This window comes from Pholcus phalangioides, unplaced genomic scaffold (genome assembly GCF_987345545.1).
Source record: "Pholcus phalangioides strain wild (caught in Gottingen) unplaced genomic scaffold, Ppha-v1.0 ptg000004l_1, whole genome shotgun sequence".
Taxonomy (NCBI): Eukaryota; Metazoa; Arthropoda; class Arachnida; order Araneae; family Pholcidae; genus Pholcus; species Pholcus phalangioides.
Window position 1 is genome coordinate 18,681,256 of NW_028301597.1, and position 18,031 is coordinate 18,699,286.

The following is an 18,031-nucleotide window of genomic DNA, read 5'->3' on the forward strand; positions in this document are numbered from 1 at the left end:
GTCTTAACAGCATCATGAGGCGCAAAAGGGCACCGCGAAAGGGCACAGTTTGAGAATCCCTGTTATAAAGCATTGACTAAAATTAATTTCTTCTTTTAAATTTTAGTTCACGGCTGTCCGACGCTGCCCCCTCCGAAACAAGGCTACCTGGTGCACAGGAACGATTCGGCGGCACTCTACATGTGCTGCAAGAGCCACGTCTTCAACGGCACTGTCCTTAATAGCCTCATGTTGAAATGCATCGACAACATGAAGTGGCACACTGACCTACCATCTTGCGTGTGTAAGTATTTTAAAAAATATATATTATTCTCCACTCTTGGTATTTTCGACACGCTTCCTAAATTACTCGAGCTCTTGGGCTTCCTCACGCGTAGATACTGATGTTGCCTTGATACCAGAAGATTAGGTATCAACGTGACCCTACTTGAGCATTGACCGTGTTTGAGCATTGGCGAATGGGAAACATACGTGGCCTGTTGACTGGGCGCGCTAGTCTCCTCGCTACTTCAGTATCGCGATTACCGAAATGTAGTATTTCTTTACTTTGTTTTGGTGCCGTGGTGTCTTAACAGATGTTTTTATTCTGTTTTTTTGCCCCGAGAGTCTGACATTATTGAAAATTCATTTATATTCTAAAATGTTTGCTTCACTATTTCTCTTAATTTTCAATAATTCTCTATTTGAATAACTCAAGAGTTTTATATAATTCAGAAATTATTACTTTCATTAATTCTGAAATTATTGATTTCATTGATTCTGAAATCATTGATTTCATTGATTCTGAAATCATTGATTTCATTGATTCTGAAATTATTGATTTCATTGATTCTGAAATTATTACTTTAATTCTGAATTTTCATGAAGCCTTTTCGGATACCGACTTACCTCCCTCCTTAATGGTTTTTTTTTCAATTAGATCCCGCGAAATACCTCAGGTTCCGTAGCCCCAAACTCATTAACCCTTTAAGCGGTTTTTAAAATTTTCCTGATCCGCAGTATAACTGCCACATTGGAAATAAAATAGTGTTGAGAACCTGAGATATTTCGGGGTAACCGAAATAAAGCAGATCAAGTTTGACGAGATATCTCGGGATTGCCGATGAAAGGGTTAAGATGGTCCTGTTTTTGTGACAGTGAACTAAAAACCGCATCCCGGGGGAAACTCTCGATTTTTTTTTTTTACCAGGGCCACGTAATGGATAGAGAACGGACAACTCGAGTGGTCCAGTTTCCTAGTTGCCTCGCCATCTGGAGATCGGTTTGAGTATCCCCGTGTGTGAGGCCGCCCTTAAAGAAAACCTCCCTGAGAGAAAGAAACGAGAAAGTTCACCAGATGAGAAATCATTTCTCTCATTATTTGCTATAGAAATACTGTTACTCCCAGACTTTAGACTTTTTGAGTTACGAACTGATTGAAGGATTGCGTGTTTTCAAGGAATACACACCAATACGTCGAATTTGTACGCAGTATAATTCCGTGCATGACACATTTTTCTTGTGTTTTCAGCGATGGATCCGATGGACTTCATGGGATCGAACATTTCGAGGTATTCCGAAGACGTCAAATACGACATCGTCGAGGTCTACGTTAACAAAAGCAAATATCTGGAAGGTGAGAGAGATTGCCTATGATATGTATATTTTTTCCCTGTGTTCTCTACTTTTAATAGCACATCAAAACAAAAAATATTAATATATTTTCGCTTTAAATTGGGTTTTCGAGTGGGAAATTGTAATTTTCGTAGCAATGAATATTTATTCTTTTGTATGCATATTATTTTTTTAATAATTCATCGGAAATAATAATTGAATTTTCCATTCAATTATGAGGATTTCCCGTAATATCGATATTGCAGTTGTTTTTATTATTATTATGTGATGAATGAGGAGATTTTCGATTCATTTTCTCATTCTTACTTCCTCACAGAAATTCTCATACCAACTGCGTGCGTTGTTGGACTGGTTTTCGGCCATGTTGCTGCCATCATTTTAGCTATGAAATTGAGGAAGTGAGTATATAAAAATCCATCTTTGTCATTTTTCACTCAATATGGCATTTTTATTTTTTACGAAGTTTTTTTTTTTTTCAAACAACCTACTATATACAAATTATATATACTCATATGCATAATTATTTTATACTGTATAACTATATTTCGCATTTCCTCATGGGCAAGAGGAAAACTTTACCCTATTTTCTCCATAAGTTAGGATACTCAAAAATTCATGATGAACTAAACATCACATTGGCCCTATAGTGCCGGCTTTTATCAAAGAACCTATAATCAACTTCAAGTCGATGTCGAGCCCCGACTATAGATACGTGTCCGGGAAGTTCACCGACAACAACTTACCACCATGCCATGCAGTACACCGACAACAGTTCGAGATGAGTAAATAAACGAGTGAATAAATGATGTGGAATGAGCGATGTCGCTCCCTATATATCATTCGATCACATTCTCAGTAGGTAGGTCACTCACTTGATCTCTAAGTCGAGTCGCTCATTCACTCCCTAGGTCACTCACTTTGACATTCACTCACTACGTCTTTCTTCTATTATCAACCCACTAGGTCACTTATTGTATCTTCAAGTGACTAGGTTGCTCACTGTGCTACACACTCAATCACCTGTCACTCACTCTCACTCACTTACTCACTAGCTAGGTCGCTCATTCTGTTACTCCCTGAGTAGGTCGTTCAGTCTATCACTCACACAGGGTCACTCGCCACTCAACAACACTATAATGACTCTTACACTCGCTCATCAACTACTCTCATTACTGCCTCACTCACTCGGTCATTCCTCGTGCACTTACTGGTCCGCACTGACTCGTGTCGAACTGTTTACGGTGATGGATTGTTGGCCGAATTACAGTGTCATGCAATTTTCCTTGCGGTGAATTGTATGGCGGGGATGTTTCCGTAAAACCTAAATTACATATTCTTCCACGTGCTTTTACTCAAAAAATTTCATTTAAAAACATCGAAATTACCGCTAGACTTCTTCATTGAAATACAATTTTTGTTTTCACTTACTCGTATACAATGGATCCCACTTATAACGTTTTTAAAACAACCGTGATGAAAAAACATTGTAAGCGGGGAAAACACTTTAAACGGGAAATATCAATGAGCATAAGTTGAAGCTGGGATCACGAAAATGAGTCGTACTAAGTGGGACCGTTATATGCGGGATCCACTGCATACGGTGTTTCCGCCTAAAAAATTTCCGACATAAACATAAATTCTGTTTCATTTCAAAATTCAAGTAGAATTTGAAAATGATTCGGGGGGGGGGGATAATATTAAAAAAAAAAAAATTCCGTTCGGTCTCCAACCAAAAATTGTCAATTGATGGAAGTTTCACCTCCTTATATGATCCCGAAAGTAAGTTTCCCCGCAACAATTGAACGACAAGAGATACCGATGATCAAAATTATTGCGGGTTTTTCCTTTAAAATAACCCAAGTTTTAAAAAATTAAATGACTTCAAAAAGATTTGAAAGTGATAAAAATCAAGAAGTTCAATAATCTCTCTCTCTCTCTCGATTTCTTTAATCCAAAATCTTTGAATGAATTTTTTTCAATACAATAAAGAAAGGAGCAAATTTTATTAATTGATATTTTCTTTTGATTTAAGTAAAGTTTAAAATTTTAATATTTTCCCCGTTGATCTTTTTTTTTTTCGAGCTCAGCCTATCACATAAGAATTCTTCCATTTTTTTTCTTTGCTGATCATTTTTCATATTTTCACATAAATTTTCAATAAACCTTAATTTTTTTTTTCCTTTTATCGAACTCTTTTGATTTTCATACAAACTTGTTCATGAAGGGTGTCCTTTATGTGCGGTCTTTATTTCATCAATCGTTCGCCGTAGAGGTATATGGTTTCCTTTCTAAAAATGCTCAGAACATGTCTATAAATCACCCTGTATCAATTTTGAGAGTGAAAATACAGTGTGTGTCACAAAATGAATATTCTAAATTTTTCACGGTCCCTCTGTCCTCTAACTTCCAATTAGAAAGTTGTCCTGGTTCTCCAGAAGCAAAAAAAAAAAAGTCTATGATTTTAAGTGCGACATTGTAATACCTGAATTTAAAAAAACGGAGAAAAGTAGAGAAAGAACAGCATAAATAGGGGGGGGGGGAGGAAGCGTTTTTCGTTAGTGTTTATGTTGTTTTTTTCCCTTTTTCCTTTGATTTTGAAATTTAATATCTCGGCGAATATCGCACATAGAATTTTTTTCGTTGGCCTCAAGAGAGACAGGGCGGCACCTAAGGTGGACTGTATAAAAATTTAGAATTTTCATTTGTGGAACACAATTCATTTTCACTCACCAGGATACAGGCTGAATTCTGAACACGTTTTAAGCATTTTTTTTATGTTGGAGATACGACTCTTCGTCGAAACTCTTATATAAACTCTTATATGAAAAAAATAAAAATGAATTCATAATTTCTTTCCAGAAAGAGAAAATCTAGCTCTTCGAATGAAGAGAGCAGCACTTTGCCAACTTCCGTAAGTCCACCAGCAGCAGCGCCTTCAGCACCGACGATACCAACAGTATCGGCTACAACACCGGTCCCATCAGTGGCTCCGAGGGTACTGATAACCGACCTTTAGTGATCTTTCTTTGGTGGAGAGATGAAGTCTCGAGAGTGATATGAACGGTTTTGTGTGCTAAAAGTTTCATATTCGTTGACCAACATATTTTGTTTTTTCTCATAATTCCCTGGACACACGTTACATCTCATTTCATTCCCCTTCCCCCAATTTTCAAGACCGATGTTGAAGGCGAGTTTCAGTCACTGGGACAGCGAAGATCAATTTAGAAAGCAACTAAGCTTTTAATTGTTTTCTCCTCCTTCGGGAATGACATGAGAAGACTCGATCGAACTAATCAATTTCGGCCAGTGTTGTTCTCCAACAGCGATCTTCGACACCAAAACGATGTCCACGCTAAATATAGAAAGGATTGAAATAACATGTATAACGTCATGCGAAATGAAGACGTCACCCTAAAGAAGAGGGAACTTCTCCTACTCCAAGGAATCTCCATATCTATGAATAAGTCTGGATTCCACCTGGACCTTATCGTCCCTAGTCACCTACCACTTATGTTTCTTGTCTGGGATTGGATTTTGTTTTCCTTCAAGATGTCGCATTAGCGTTCCGTCATTGTAAATAGATATTCAGGAACCTAAAAAGCTTTCAAAAGAGGGGAAAATATTATTTATGGTTATAATTTATGGCAAATCAGTCCTGTATTGAACTTTTCCGACACGATATCTAATTTATTTTCCTCCAGAAAACACATATCTGAACAATAGCATATTTTTCCATAATTTCGAAATAGCCTCTGGAATGACCAATGAATACCTGGTAAGGTTTGAGGATATTATTTGAAAAATACGCAGGTTGATCAATAGGACATTCACTGGTGGCAAATCCGCAAGGAAAGACCGATAACGAAAAGCCCAAGCAGCTAATGAATATGTGAGAATTTGTAGATCAAAAGGACAAATAGAAAATCCCACGCGTGTGGAAGCAGTTATACAGTACCAGTGTTTCTTAAACTTTTTCACACGTCCTCCACTCCCGTTTGGACTATATGCTGTATATTCTTCTTGCGCCCCTTGTCTTAACCGAAACCTCCATTCAGGCTCTTTCTATTCATTAACCCAATGGTTCTCAAACTTTCATCGACGGCTCCCCAGAATAGTTTGTGGTAGATATTTTCACTTATAAAAGAACCACTTCAGAGCCTAAATAGACACACAAATCAATATCTCCAACTCGCCACGACTCACACTTTGAGGAAACACTGCATTCATCCTCCCCACCTCCGACGTACAGGCTTTTTGGAAACGATTTAGATGATCTGTATTTGAAATATCGGCGATAAAACTAAAAAAACTGGTTTCCTTGTTCGCATGTTAAAAATATAGAAGGGGAAAAATATTAGTGCAGTATATAGATTCCATATTGTTCTATTTCTTTCTATAGGAGAGATACATTAAATGTGGTGGTGGGGAAATCACTGAACGGGAGTGTAGAAAGAAAGAGAAGCGAGAAAAAACAATTCATGGAGTTACAATGAAGCTTCGCGATGATGATAAAAGAGGTAAAAAAAAAAAAAAAAACAACAGGGAGAGCTGAAATGAATTTCTTCCATTTGCATTTGAAGATGTCTCATCCTTGATCGTTAAGAGGTTAAATTGATTTCTGAGTAAATTTAGAATACAGAAATTTTGTAAATAACGTCATCTCCACACGCTGTGAAGCTGCTCCACAGATAGGTCTTGTGTACGCCACAGCCCTCTCGCGAGGCTTCTAAGTTGTCCTCGCAGTGCTGAAAGTAGCACACCTTTTTCCACCGTATTTCTTAAATGCTTTATTTATTCACATTTGTGCTGTTTTTTGACAACCCTTCTGTGGCTCCTTAACCATTTGTCATGGGCCAGTGGCATATTTTCAGAGAAGCGGAGGAAGCTAAGCAGGCCTTAGGGCGGAGAGCTCGGTAAGTAATTGGCGGTCAAAAACGTCAAATTATCACCTGAGAAGACGGCGAAGCTATATATATATATATATACGCCTTTCTATACGTATGTATATGAAGGCGTCTTAGTGTGACCATAACTGCACCCTCGTGTGGGATTTTATAGACGCATTAGCTTTCTTTTTGGATCAACCTTCGTTTTTACCACAGAGTAAAGAGTTATATCTTTAGTCTATGGTTTTTACATACCCACCACGCACAAATCGTATAGAGGGTGTCTGTAACTGAAGTTCCTGTGTTATGCGCTGTCTACAGTCGTAACTATTCATCAGAAAAATTAAATAGCCTAATTCTCTCCCCCCCCCCCCCTATAAATTAAAGGTCTCTGAGAAATGTCCAGTTGGCTCCGTGTATTAAGACAGCACCGTGTCTTGGAAGAGATGAAGAAATTTCAAGTAAAAAAAAAACCGTTCCAACATTCGCCACTAGAGAGCGTTTCCTTACTGACGTGATAATTTTTGTAATCATGTGATGTATCTTATAGCCGACAAAAACTCGGGCATGTCGCCTTGGGGCAATTTGCGGTCTGCTTCCCCTGACGGGTGGGTTGGAGTGCAACCTATGTGAACTATCTGATTAGCTTATCAGAATCAGAGAGAGTTTACAAGATTTTCGGTTTTTGATGATTCTCTCAATGACTTCATCCCTTCTTTTAAAACTCCAAAAATTTAGTTATGTAGTTACAGCTGCAGACATTTAAGGACATCGAAACTTCACCCGTAGACACCCTGTATAATCGACGATCATTTCGTTGTCCTCGCAATAAAACCGGATGGCAAAATGAGCTTAATTTATTTTACTAAGATGTATATCCCGGGCACTGAGTTATTTTTTTTTATAGGACATTCAATTAGTAATAAAAAAAAAAGTGATATTGCACGATTTTTCATATGTATTGCGCATATTAGTATATATAAGCTTTTAAAAGTATCGTATTGTCATAGTGAGAAAAGAGAGAATATTATTTTAATTTACTTTTAGTCAGTTTCTCAAGTCTTTCCGTTTTATTATTTAATGTACATTGTACAGAAGAATTTATATTTTTGTGATATGTATGTGGTTTTTTTTTTCTACACATATTTTTCGTACATAGAAAATGAATATGTTCATTTTATTTCTGTTTAAATGTGTGACGTTTGTGCTGAATAAAAAAGAAAGTATTATTTACGGAATTAGTTTTTTTTTGGGTGGTTTTTTTCGTGGTACTTCAGATTTTTCAAGATTTAATCATATCATGATTTACGCAGGGATTCACAACCTCTGGCCAGCATAAGTTGTTCCTGTACGGAAAAATCTGGAAACACGATAAATATACCTATAAGCTGACCATATTTCTTTCATAAAAAATACCGAGATGTCGCCAAAAAAGTTCTATCAAGACAAGCGAAGTTGCCGATCACAGCCGAAACAAAAAAGTGGCAAAAGCAAGTGGTCATTTATGGCCAAAAATAGTGTCAAGGGCAAGTAAATTTGCCAGTTACAGATAAATTGACAAAGGTAAATAAAGTTGTCCGTTACAGCGTCAAAAGCGAGTTAAGGCGTCGATTGCAGAAAACAAAAACTGTCAAATGCAAAGAAAGTTGCCAACTATGGCTAAAACTGCTGAAAAATCGCCAATCGCGAAAAATGATGGGATTACTGTTAGTCACAATGTAATTTACCAAGAAACGTATGTTTGACAAATATGGGAGATGAATACGTTTGACTATAATTAATTATGCTAGTCAAAATTACCATGGTGTAATTTATACAGGGCCGTCATTTCAACTTCTTCCGGGGGGGGGGGGCAAAGAACATATACTCAATATGTATTTATAATTTTATATATATTCCATTTTTAGTGTATTTCAAAAGCCAGGGGGTGGCAACGGCCCCCCAAATGACGGGCCTGAATTTATAGGGGCGACAGCCCAGGTCGACTCACCTAATGTACAAAAGGATGTTTAGAGGTGTCGCGAGTTCGATACCCAGTTCGTCCTTATCAGAAAACTTTCCTGACACAGGGGTACAAGGAAAACGGCGACATGACCGCAGAAAAAATTTCTACCGCAGGGAGTCCCCATCGAGAAGTTAGCGCGTATAAAAAACTAGCCTGCCGTTCGGAATCGGTAATAAATTGTAGGTCCCGGCCTAATTAGCCCTCGTGAGCAGAAAATGACCATGGTGCGACAAAAATGATCAAATGATGTAATTCATAAGCCATAAAAATAATCCTAATTCTTGATTTCAAAATTCAACTAAGCCTTGTTGAAAATTAAGGAAAAACCGGAACATTTTATAAAAAAAAAAGTTGCGACGGCCGAAATTGCTAAAATGTGCCATGAAATAGAGATTATATGGTCACTCGGTATATAGAAGTTTCTGGCTCTCGAGCGACAGAAATACCGCGTATATCTGGCCCGCGGACAGGAGAAGGTTGTGTATTCCTCATTTACGGCAAGGGTTCCCAAAATCTTCACGTTCCGGCACCCATGGGCAGAGCCAGAACTAGGAGGGAGGCAACTGTCTCGGGCGGGGAGGGGACAATTTTAGGAGGAAATAACGAAAGCCATCATAAAATTGTCGAATTTTGATGTTGTGAGGCGGCAAAAATCCTAGTTACGGGTCTGCCCATGGGAATGAGGTTAGATTGTCAAATAGGGACTATCCACAGTACCCCTGCGCCCTACAAGTGCTGTAACACTTTTAGCATCCGTATTATTCAAAACACAGCTGTATAATCCGCCTCCTCCAACAGTGGGACTGACATGGCTCAAGCCAGGGAAGATTCTAATTTTTTCTTTCCACGCTATAACTTCACTATCGAGGAGGCTCATCAACGATCTCAGCTTAGGGAGGCTTTGCTGTAAGTTGTGGGGAGCCATGACAGTACCACACCATAGGGGCTACCTTATCTACTTAAAAAGATTTTAGATTTGAAAATTCATTAAAAAAAAATTAAAGGCAGCCCCATGACCCTCACATGTGTAGGGCTGACAGTATAGGCGAAGATAGACTTGGGGAGACAATGATTATGTTAATTCATATACATTATATCAGTTGGCTCCACCACTGACACTGGGAGGGAGGGGGGGGGGCAATGCCATTCCCCGTATCTCTTTGACATGGATCTCTCGCTGACATGGATCCAGCCAGGACGATCCTTTTAATCTTTGTTTTTCAAGCAATAAATTCATTATGGGGGCATGGGTAGAAATCTCTGCTTATATCAAAAAAGTGACAATGCTAAAATTCTTTAGAGGTGAGGGGGAAAACGAACTCGTAATTGGAAAAAATTAAGGGACGTTCATGAAAATGTATGGTATTTAGTAACCAGCCCTTTCCTTTACAGAAGTGTAAAATGTTATCGCCTTTTCAGTTATAATATTACAATCAATTGGAATACCTTTTTGTAGCAGTCTTGTACTCACAAAAAACAGCATTTTCTGTACGAGAAACACATGGATCCCGTACGCGATGCAAAGTTTTCGCTGCCACAGGTGCAGCTACAGCCACGGCTGAACGAATTTCAGATTCCTGTTTCTTGATATATCTCACCGTAGATTACGTAATGGCGGGCCACAGCAGCAGCAATTGACTTACTTTCGCCAAGCATAGTCAATATATCCAATTTTTCTTGTAAGCCTTGCACTTTTTTTTGTCTTTAAGAAGCATTATCAGTAGCACTAGAAAAATGGGCCATCCTAAACTCGCACAACTCAAATTTTGTAAACAAAACACGTGAATGACGATTGCTGAGTGTTCCAAAAAAAAAATTCCAATGAAGGAAAAAAAACCGCGAATACGGGGGGGCCGACTGTATAGCATAGGATCCAATGGGTTAACTTATTGTGGTGGGGGAAAAGGGAAAAAAATTCCGAAATGGGGGGGGGGAACAATGAAACAAAAAGTTTGGGAATCCCTACTCCATAATAAAGCAAGGTGGTTTGTTTAAAATGGTAATTAGAAAGTTGTGAAGCATCATTGAATTATGAGAAATGAATAAAATAGGGGCATAAAGACTGTATTTAGATATACACAGTTGCATACAAAGTACACCAATAATCAAATAAGCCAATCACAAAGAGAAATGCAATACTGATAAAATACAGACAAATCAAAAAGAATGTATTGCTTTTTTTTAATTATTCTATGAATTTTTCTAAAAACTTACAATTCTTGATGGCAATCAATGAAATTTCCCATGCATATTTATATATATTTATATATATGTATATTCTCTACATAAAAAATAATCCTAAGTTAGATTCGATGAACAAACTGTGTGAGGAAATTCGTTTTCATCTTCTCTTCATTTTTTTTAACGAACTAGATTGTTATTGAGCGCATTTAGATTATTTTACTTACTATGGCTGGGAAGTTACAAAGCATGTGATTGAAAGAAAAAACGATTTTTCCTTTATTTTTTTTCAAGAAAAAGCAGATTTATTTATACGCTTTTCTATAAATTCATCTGAATATTTCCCTTGCACGTGCGCACGAACATGAAAAATTTTCCAGTTTCTATTACTTTAATAATAATAAAAAATTATTTATAACAAAAATCTAGTTATAAACATCAAATTTGATATTAATTTTGACAAAAAATAACAAAACTAAATAAAAATTTTTTTTTTAAACATGGCATGAGGACTAGATTCACAAAACTCCTTTTTTCCAGCATTCTATAAATGCATTAACTTAATTGCATTTCAACAATTCATATAAGTTCAATACTGTTCAAAAATGATACTGATACAGTGAATGGAATAAATCATGGAGATAGATTGAATTATTGAATGAATGATAAAAGAAAATACATGTAGGAAAAAGTCATAATTTCACATTAAGACAAGATATTCATGCACTTGTGCAATAAGTAGTTTCAGGAATGAATAAACCCTATTTCATAGAACAGATAACTCTCTGCCATAAATGCCCTCATACTTCTGATTACGAGACAAATCATCATTAACAACATTACTAAATATCCTAGCTTTCCATATTTATTTTATACACAATTAAATCAACTTGAATATAAAACTAAAGATAATTAAAAACACATACAAATCTTGATGCATTCCAGTAATTATTATTTTTTTATACAGCTAAATACTCTTGAAAATATTAAACTGATAGTGCTTCCATGAGATAAAGTTTAACAAATTTCAACATCATAGCTTGACATAGTATTCAATACAGAAAAATCATAATACATATTCAAAATACATACTCAACAACGTATTGTAAAAATTCATTTATAATCTATTAACCAACAGATGTGCCAAAATAAGTCAATGCAATTATTATCATCATCATTTTTGTTTGCATTTAGGCACTTAAAAAAGTATCACAGAAATTTACATATTTGTATGAATGTTAATCGAAAAGGTAACATAAAAACATTCATTAAGAGAGACATCATCACAAATAGGGGGGAAATACCATTTGTAGCTGAAACATCAAACGGTATGGCATAAGTTTGTCAATTTATAATTTCAACCTAACAACAACACAAGAAAAAAAAGCTTAGATTAGTTTAATTGAATATCAATATTATATAATCAACAATCTTGGCAGTCAAATTAGCATGCAATATCATTTGTAAAATATTGCAAATGCATGGCATCTATAATTGAAGTTATTGTGTTCAGAGCTGTCCACGGCCTTAATTGCTCATCAGAAAGCTATGAAACTTTTAAAATGTCTTAATGAAGGGGTAAAAAAAGAAATTAAGAGAAAAAAGTCAGTTCAGACATTTATGGTGTTTTCTACACACATTGTAAGGTACGTGCTATTTTGTTGCAAACAATACTTTGAAAATGAAAGTTTATGGCAGGGTATCTGACCTCCAGCAGAAATAAACATAGAATGGCAATGACGGAAAGACTTTTCTGGGTATTATGCTGAGGTGAACTCGGAAAAAAAAGTCTACTAGTCTCTGCTGGAACACCCATTCTGGCATGTACTGATTCGTTAGAAATTCCATAGAGGAATGTGTATGATTAAATAGTAGTCTCTGCAGGGAATTGAATCTGATCCTCTTGCAATTCGGGGACAAGCACTCTATCCATATACACCACAGAAGACATGGCCATTCCACATTATTTACACTCTGTAGCATGATGCACTGAAGTAGAGACATAGTAGTCTAGCCATAGTAATAAGGATGGAATGATCATGTCTCCTGTGGTGTTATATGGATAGTGTGTTTGCCTGAATTGCAAGAGGACTAGGTTCGATTCCTGGTGGAAACTAGTCAACTTTTCTTTCCGAGTTCACCTGGGCATAATATCCAGAAAAAAGTCTTTCCTTCATACATAGGCTGAGAAAAAAATCAAAACCATCTCAATCTCCCTACATGAATGGCAATGTTTTTAAGCCCAAAAATGGGGAAATGCATTTATCAGATATTATTTGCGAAACACACTTACCCTCATTTTTGCACTTGCATCACCAATCTTGTGTAATTTTCATTGCCAAAAAAGGTAACCAATTTTCTCCATCTCCACCAGTGCCATTTTCCTTCTTATTTCTCCAGTACAACTGTGCTTTGCAGGTAAAAACCTCATTTACGAACACAGTGATGTCCCATATGAAGTATGCAGTGATTTTATTGCTTTTAAAGTCTTTAAATATTCTCCCTATCCCTTCACCAAAATGTTCCGAAACATTTACACTATTCAGATAGGCAGTTAAGACTGTAGACAGCTAAGAACACACTATCTCATTACAGAATGTATACATGCATATATATATAGATTAAACACAGGATAATATGAGGAAACACAAAATCGTACAATCGCAAGTATTAGGCATTGCATCAATATGTCATAAATTAAAGTTTGCCAAATAAAATAAAATAAAAGTTTGCCGAATAAAGCCAATGACTAAAATAATCACTAAAAATTTAAAATATTGTGACTAAATTGAATGATTCTTGGAGCCATATTAAATCTCACACCGTCTACATAAAATTTTCACTAGATTTCCTTACACATGACATCACTGACAAAAACAAACGTGAAAGGAACGTATGATACATCTGAATGAAGTAAAATAAAATATTGCACAAGAAGTCTACAAATAAAATCATTTTTGGTTTCACTGCATACTTGAATGAATTTAAGTAGCTATGGCAATAAATGATTTGAAACTTTTTACATATGATTTGAATGAAATCATGATTATGCAATTGCCACAAAAATAAAACACATAGATATAATACTAGCATTTTTGTGAGTTCAAAAACTACTGACTAGCTACAAGACAAAAAATATTTGTATATACAGTGAACCTCTGTACATACTGATAATGATAGCTCTGAAGGGCCAATTTTCTGTGTCTGAAATTTTCCCACACATATTTAACATCTACACCTCTATAAAAGGGTCACTTCTCCAAATGGCTGGTTTTTTGAAGAACGGAGATGGCTTTCTTGGAGAGGTTTTGCCATAAAGCAAAATAGTTCAGTTAGCTTTGCTGTACAGAAGCAAAACTATGGCAGAATGAAAATTGAATATTTTTTGCATCATCTTATGCAAAATATTCTCTGGCATACAAAACTACAGAACTCATGCTCAAAAAAAAAAAAATATATATATATATATATTACACAATAGCAATAATAGTAAATTAATGATTCACAATTATTTTAAAAAATTACATTTTTGATTGGCAACAGAAAATCTTAGAGCTAAATATTACATTATTTGAAACCGGCTCATGCTAGACATACAGCCAGCTTTACAAATCCATATTGTTTTAAAAAAAATTAAATATTTTGCATAAGATGCGATTATTCCTATTCAGACAAGCTTTCACAAATTATGTTAGAACAAATCAAGAACTTTTCCACAGCTAGTAAAAGTTTTCACATTATCTTTGCATTTCTACACAAGCCTATGTATAATGGAATAAATACAACTCATTATTTAAAAAAACACGATACATACATTCAATAAAATTTCTTTCATGATAACCACAGGAATGAGCAATCCATGTAAAAAATGTACTGTCACTTTATATTTGAATATTAATGAAAAACAGTGTGCGTCATCATATCCATTTAACATAAACAATCAAACAAAAGCACATTCATAAGTTGGAATTCTTTTCGATCACAAAAGGCACAAGTAATATAATATTTATATATATTTGTATGTACATCTCTTTTTGCACACATTAAAACCAAATTCTTTGACTCGATCCAGAAAAAACATTCAATGTATTTTAATTATTGGAAATTAGAATGAGTACATAACTGCCAACACACACATATATATATTAAAAAAATTTTGCGCAATTTTTCAAGGTCTCCGCATTGATCCAAATGATTTCATCAAAGCTTTCATACTCTAATCAGCATTGGATAATGCAGATGGGATTATTTGAAAACCGATTATTAGTTACACTGTGAATGGGAAGTTTGAGCTTTCCCTGTATGACTTAACAGCAAGGAAAGTAAGTCATTACAATTCACTCAGCTCAGAAAAATTTAAATTTCTGAATAGAGGTAGTTATGATTGTTATTCAATTGAATTTTCACCGGGAAAAAATATAAATATCTTAAATTCAAAATTTTGAATGTTGGCAGCCATGGAAATGAAGACTGAAATTTCTGTAGCAATAAGTAATAAACATGAGAGATATATTTTTTCTGAATATGATTCATTGTAGCACCATTTGGCAGAGAAATCAGAAGCTCAAAAGTTTGATTGAATATTTGATCTACTCCTCTATTCATTTTACATATCAATGGTTCTAGAAACAGATGAGACCATCTCTGGAAGCATGGAAGCAAACTGCAAACACATCCATATGCTCTTACCAGGATTCCAATGCAAACATGCCTTTTCAAAGGGCTGCATACTAACCACTCTGCTGACAGACATCAGTAATCTCCTGGATATGATATTTGACAAAGAAACAATTTCTCAAATGAGACACTGTTTCATGATTTATTGCTATCGGTAAGTACTTAAACTGATCATGTAATTCCCGATTATATATTATTCTATGTCTCTAATAGCTACATAATCAAATTATTCACTCGACTTCTGAAATTTGTAATAACATCCCATAGCATCAATGATGATCCAATGTTCACATTAATGAAGAGTAACAAAAAAAAATTGCCAAGGTGAGTGAACTCACACATGGCACACACACAATGTACCCCTTTAATGCTTTTTTTTATAAGTGCGGGTCTATTACTTTGTGCTTTATGTTAATATAGTGAAATGTTATTACATACAGTGAAGTCTCTGTATAAAGATACTTTGCGGACCAAGAAAAACATCATTGTAGAGATATCATTATATTCAGAGGTGGTCGTTTGACATTATACTGTAGGCATTTATAAACAAATATTGTTGTAAAGGGATTTATCGTTATACTGGGTATTGTTGTAGTGAGGTTTCACTATATATACAATACAGTGAATTTCCCCTATAGTGAGGTAAAAAGTATGTGTGAGGTGAACCATTTTCAGCCATACATGCAGGCAGCTTAGATGGAACATGGATCAAAATTTCCGTATATATGCTAGGGAATCAAAATTTTATTATTTTAATATTCGAAAGCTTAAATAAAATTTTTTAGCTTGAAATTTTTACGTAGATTTTCAAATGTAGAGAATCATAAATATACTTTAAAATGTGATCTTTTATTGGAAATATATTAATTTGATTAATTTTTCAGTGAATTTTTGTTTATGTATATAGACACATGTATGCATTATATATATGTATATAGAACAAGACTAAAAACAAAACTTGACTTTGGAACTCCCTGTAATCTAGACAAAATAAACAATAAACACTCAAAACTGATTTCATTTCATTTTCTGACAGTACTTTTGAGTATCACTACACCTGAACACTTAGGCTATTTTGCTCTAATACTACAACTACTAATGGTAATCAAACAATATTTGCAAACGAGAGGGTTAAGTGTGTGTGTGATAAGACATTTTAAAATAATTTTAGCTATGTATAAAAGAAATAAATAAACATTTAAAAACTGGCGAAGTTAAGCTTTATGAAGTTTTTTATTATTCAAAAAAACTTTTTTGAATAATATATAAATAGGTGATCCTATCATGTTAATTATTAAAATTTAGTTAACATCCTTTATATGCTTGATTTTATCTTAGCTACTTTTTTTTAAATAACCAGTTTTTAAATGTGACTGATTTTTCTGAAAATGTATCAAATGAGAAACTTTATGAGTGCATTTAAGGAAAAGTTAAACTAAAATGGGTTGTTATAAGATCAGATTTGATTGTCTATAACGATAACACTTGAAAACACACAGAAAAAGCCTTAATTGAATTCCCAAATGGTAAATGATGAACAGAAAATTTCTTTGATTCAGACAGATTTAGTTTAGTATGCTCCATTTATAAAAATTTAAAGTAACACATAGAGGCCCATCATTCAACAGCATGTTGCTCTTATTACGATATTTAACCAATAATAAATAAAAATGATTTTTTTTTTAAGTTTTAATTTTTTTCGTTACATTAGCTAATTCAACGAATCCTTTAGAAAAGTTTATAACATTTTCCAATAAAAAACTAAACAATGGAAAATTTTAGCCAAACTGATCTGACCAAACAAGTTTTTTTCAATTATAGAAAACGTGCATTATTGCATGGGAAGAACGTGAACTAGAACTGCATTGTTAATTACACTTGTGTAATAATACTGAAATAAGTAATTAAAGTGAAACAACAGATTTCATGATTCTTGGATAAATCTACTTAGTTTTAAAATGCCAGATTAACAAATAGCATTACTTATGTGCCAACAAGAAAATTTGATTGAGACCAATCGACTATTAATGTGGAAGGTGTTATAATCATTCTCTCTCTCATCTTCATTGATTTTTTCCATTAGAAATTACATTTGATAAATAATTTTTTTAAAGAATATAATTTTATGGTAGCAAGTATCGCTAACCGGTAGTCAAGTAAAAGCAAGCTTGCCTGTTATGAATTGGAAAGTTAAAAATCCAAGCACAAGTATAGCTATACTAATATAATAATACTACATGGAATACACATTAACTTCTACTAGAATTATCACCACTTTTGCTGATACAGCTCCTATATATGTAATATAAAATGCAAATTTTTCATACTACTGTAAAAAAATCGTCCAAAATATGACTAGGTTTGTGAGATGTGCTAAAAATGCACCTTTGCATAGCTATGTGAATGGAAGAACATCATTTATACATTTATCATAAGGAAAATAAAATTCAATTAATTTAAGAATTTCAGAGAAGAGGCTTACACAATAAGAGATTGAGCATGCATTCCATGCTCAATGTTGTGCTGTCTTTGTACATAGTGTGGGCCCCCAAAGCAGAATGTTTTGCTTTGTTCTTCAATGAGCCTTCTGCTGACTGGAAATGTTCTGTGGTAAAAATTCCCCATAATAGTGTGTTTTCTACAATTTTCTTAAAACTCTTCCCGATTG

At 34.7% G+C, this 18,031-nt stretch overlaps 1 protein-coding gene across 1 annotated transcript in view; it reads left to right on the forward strand.

Annotated features, from left to right (window-relative positions):
• LOC149086700 (mannan-binding lectin serine protease 2-like) overlaps positions 1–7,732 on the forward strand; it is a 59,552-nt gene extending 51,820 nt beyond the window's left edge. Inside the window, exons 5-8 of the mRNA XM_089231058.1 lie at positions 107–283; positions 1,511–1,615; positions 1,931–2,012; positions 4,474–7,732. Coding sequence (XP_089087184.1) covers positions 107–283; positions 1,511–1,615; positions 1,931–2,012; positions 4,474–4,630 — 521 coding nt within the window. The 3' untranslated portion in view covers positions 4,631–7,732. The remainder of the gene's footprint in view (positions 1–106; positions 284–1,510; positions 1,616–1,930; positions 2,013–4,473) is intronic.
• Positions 7,733–18,031: the final 10,299 nt, after the last annotated feature.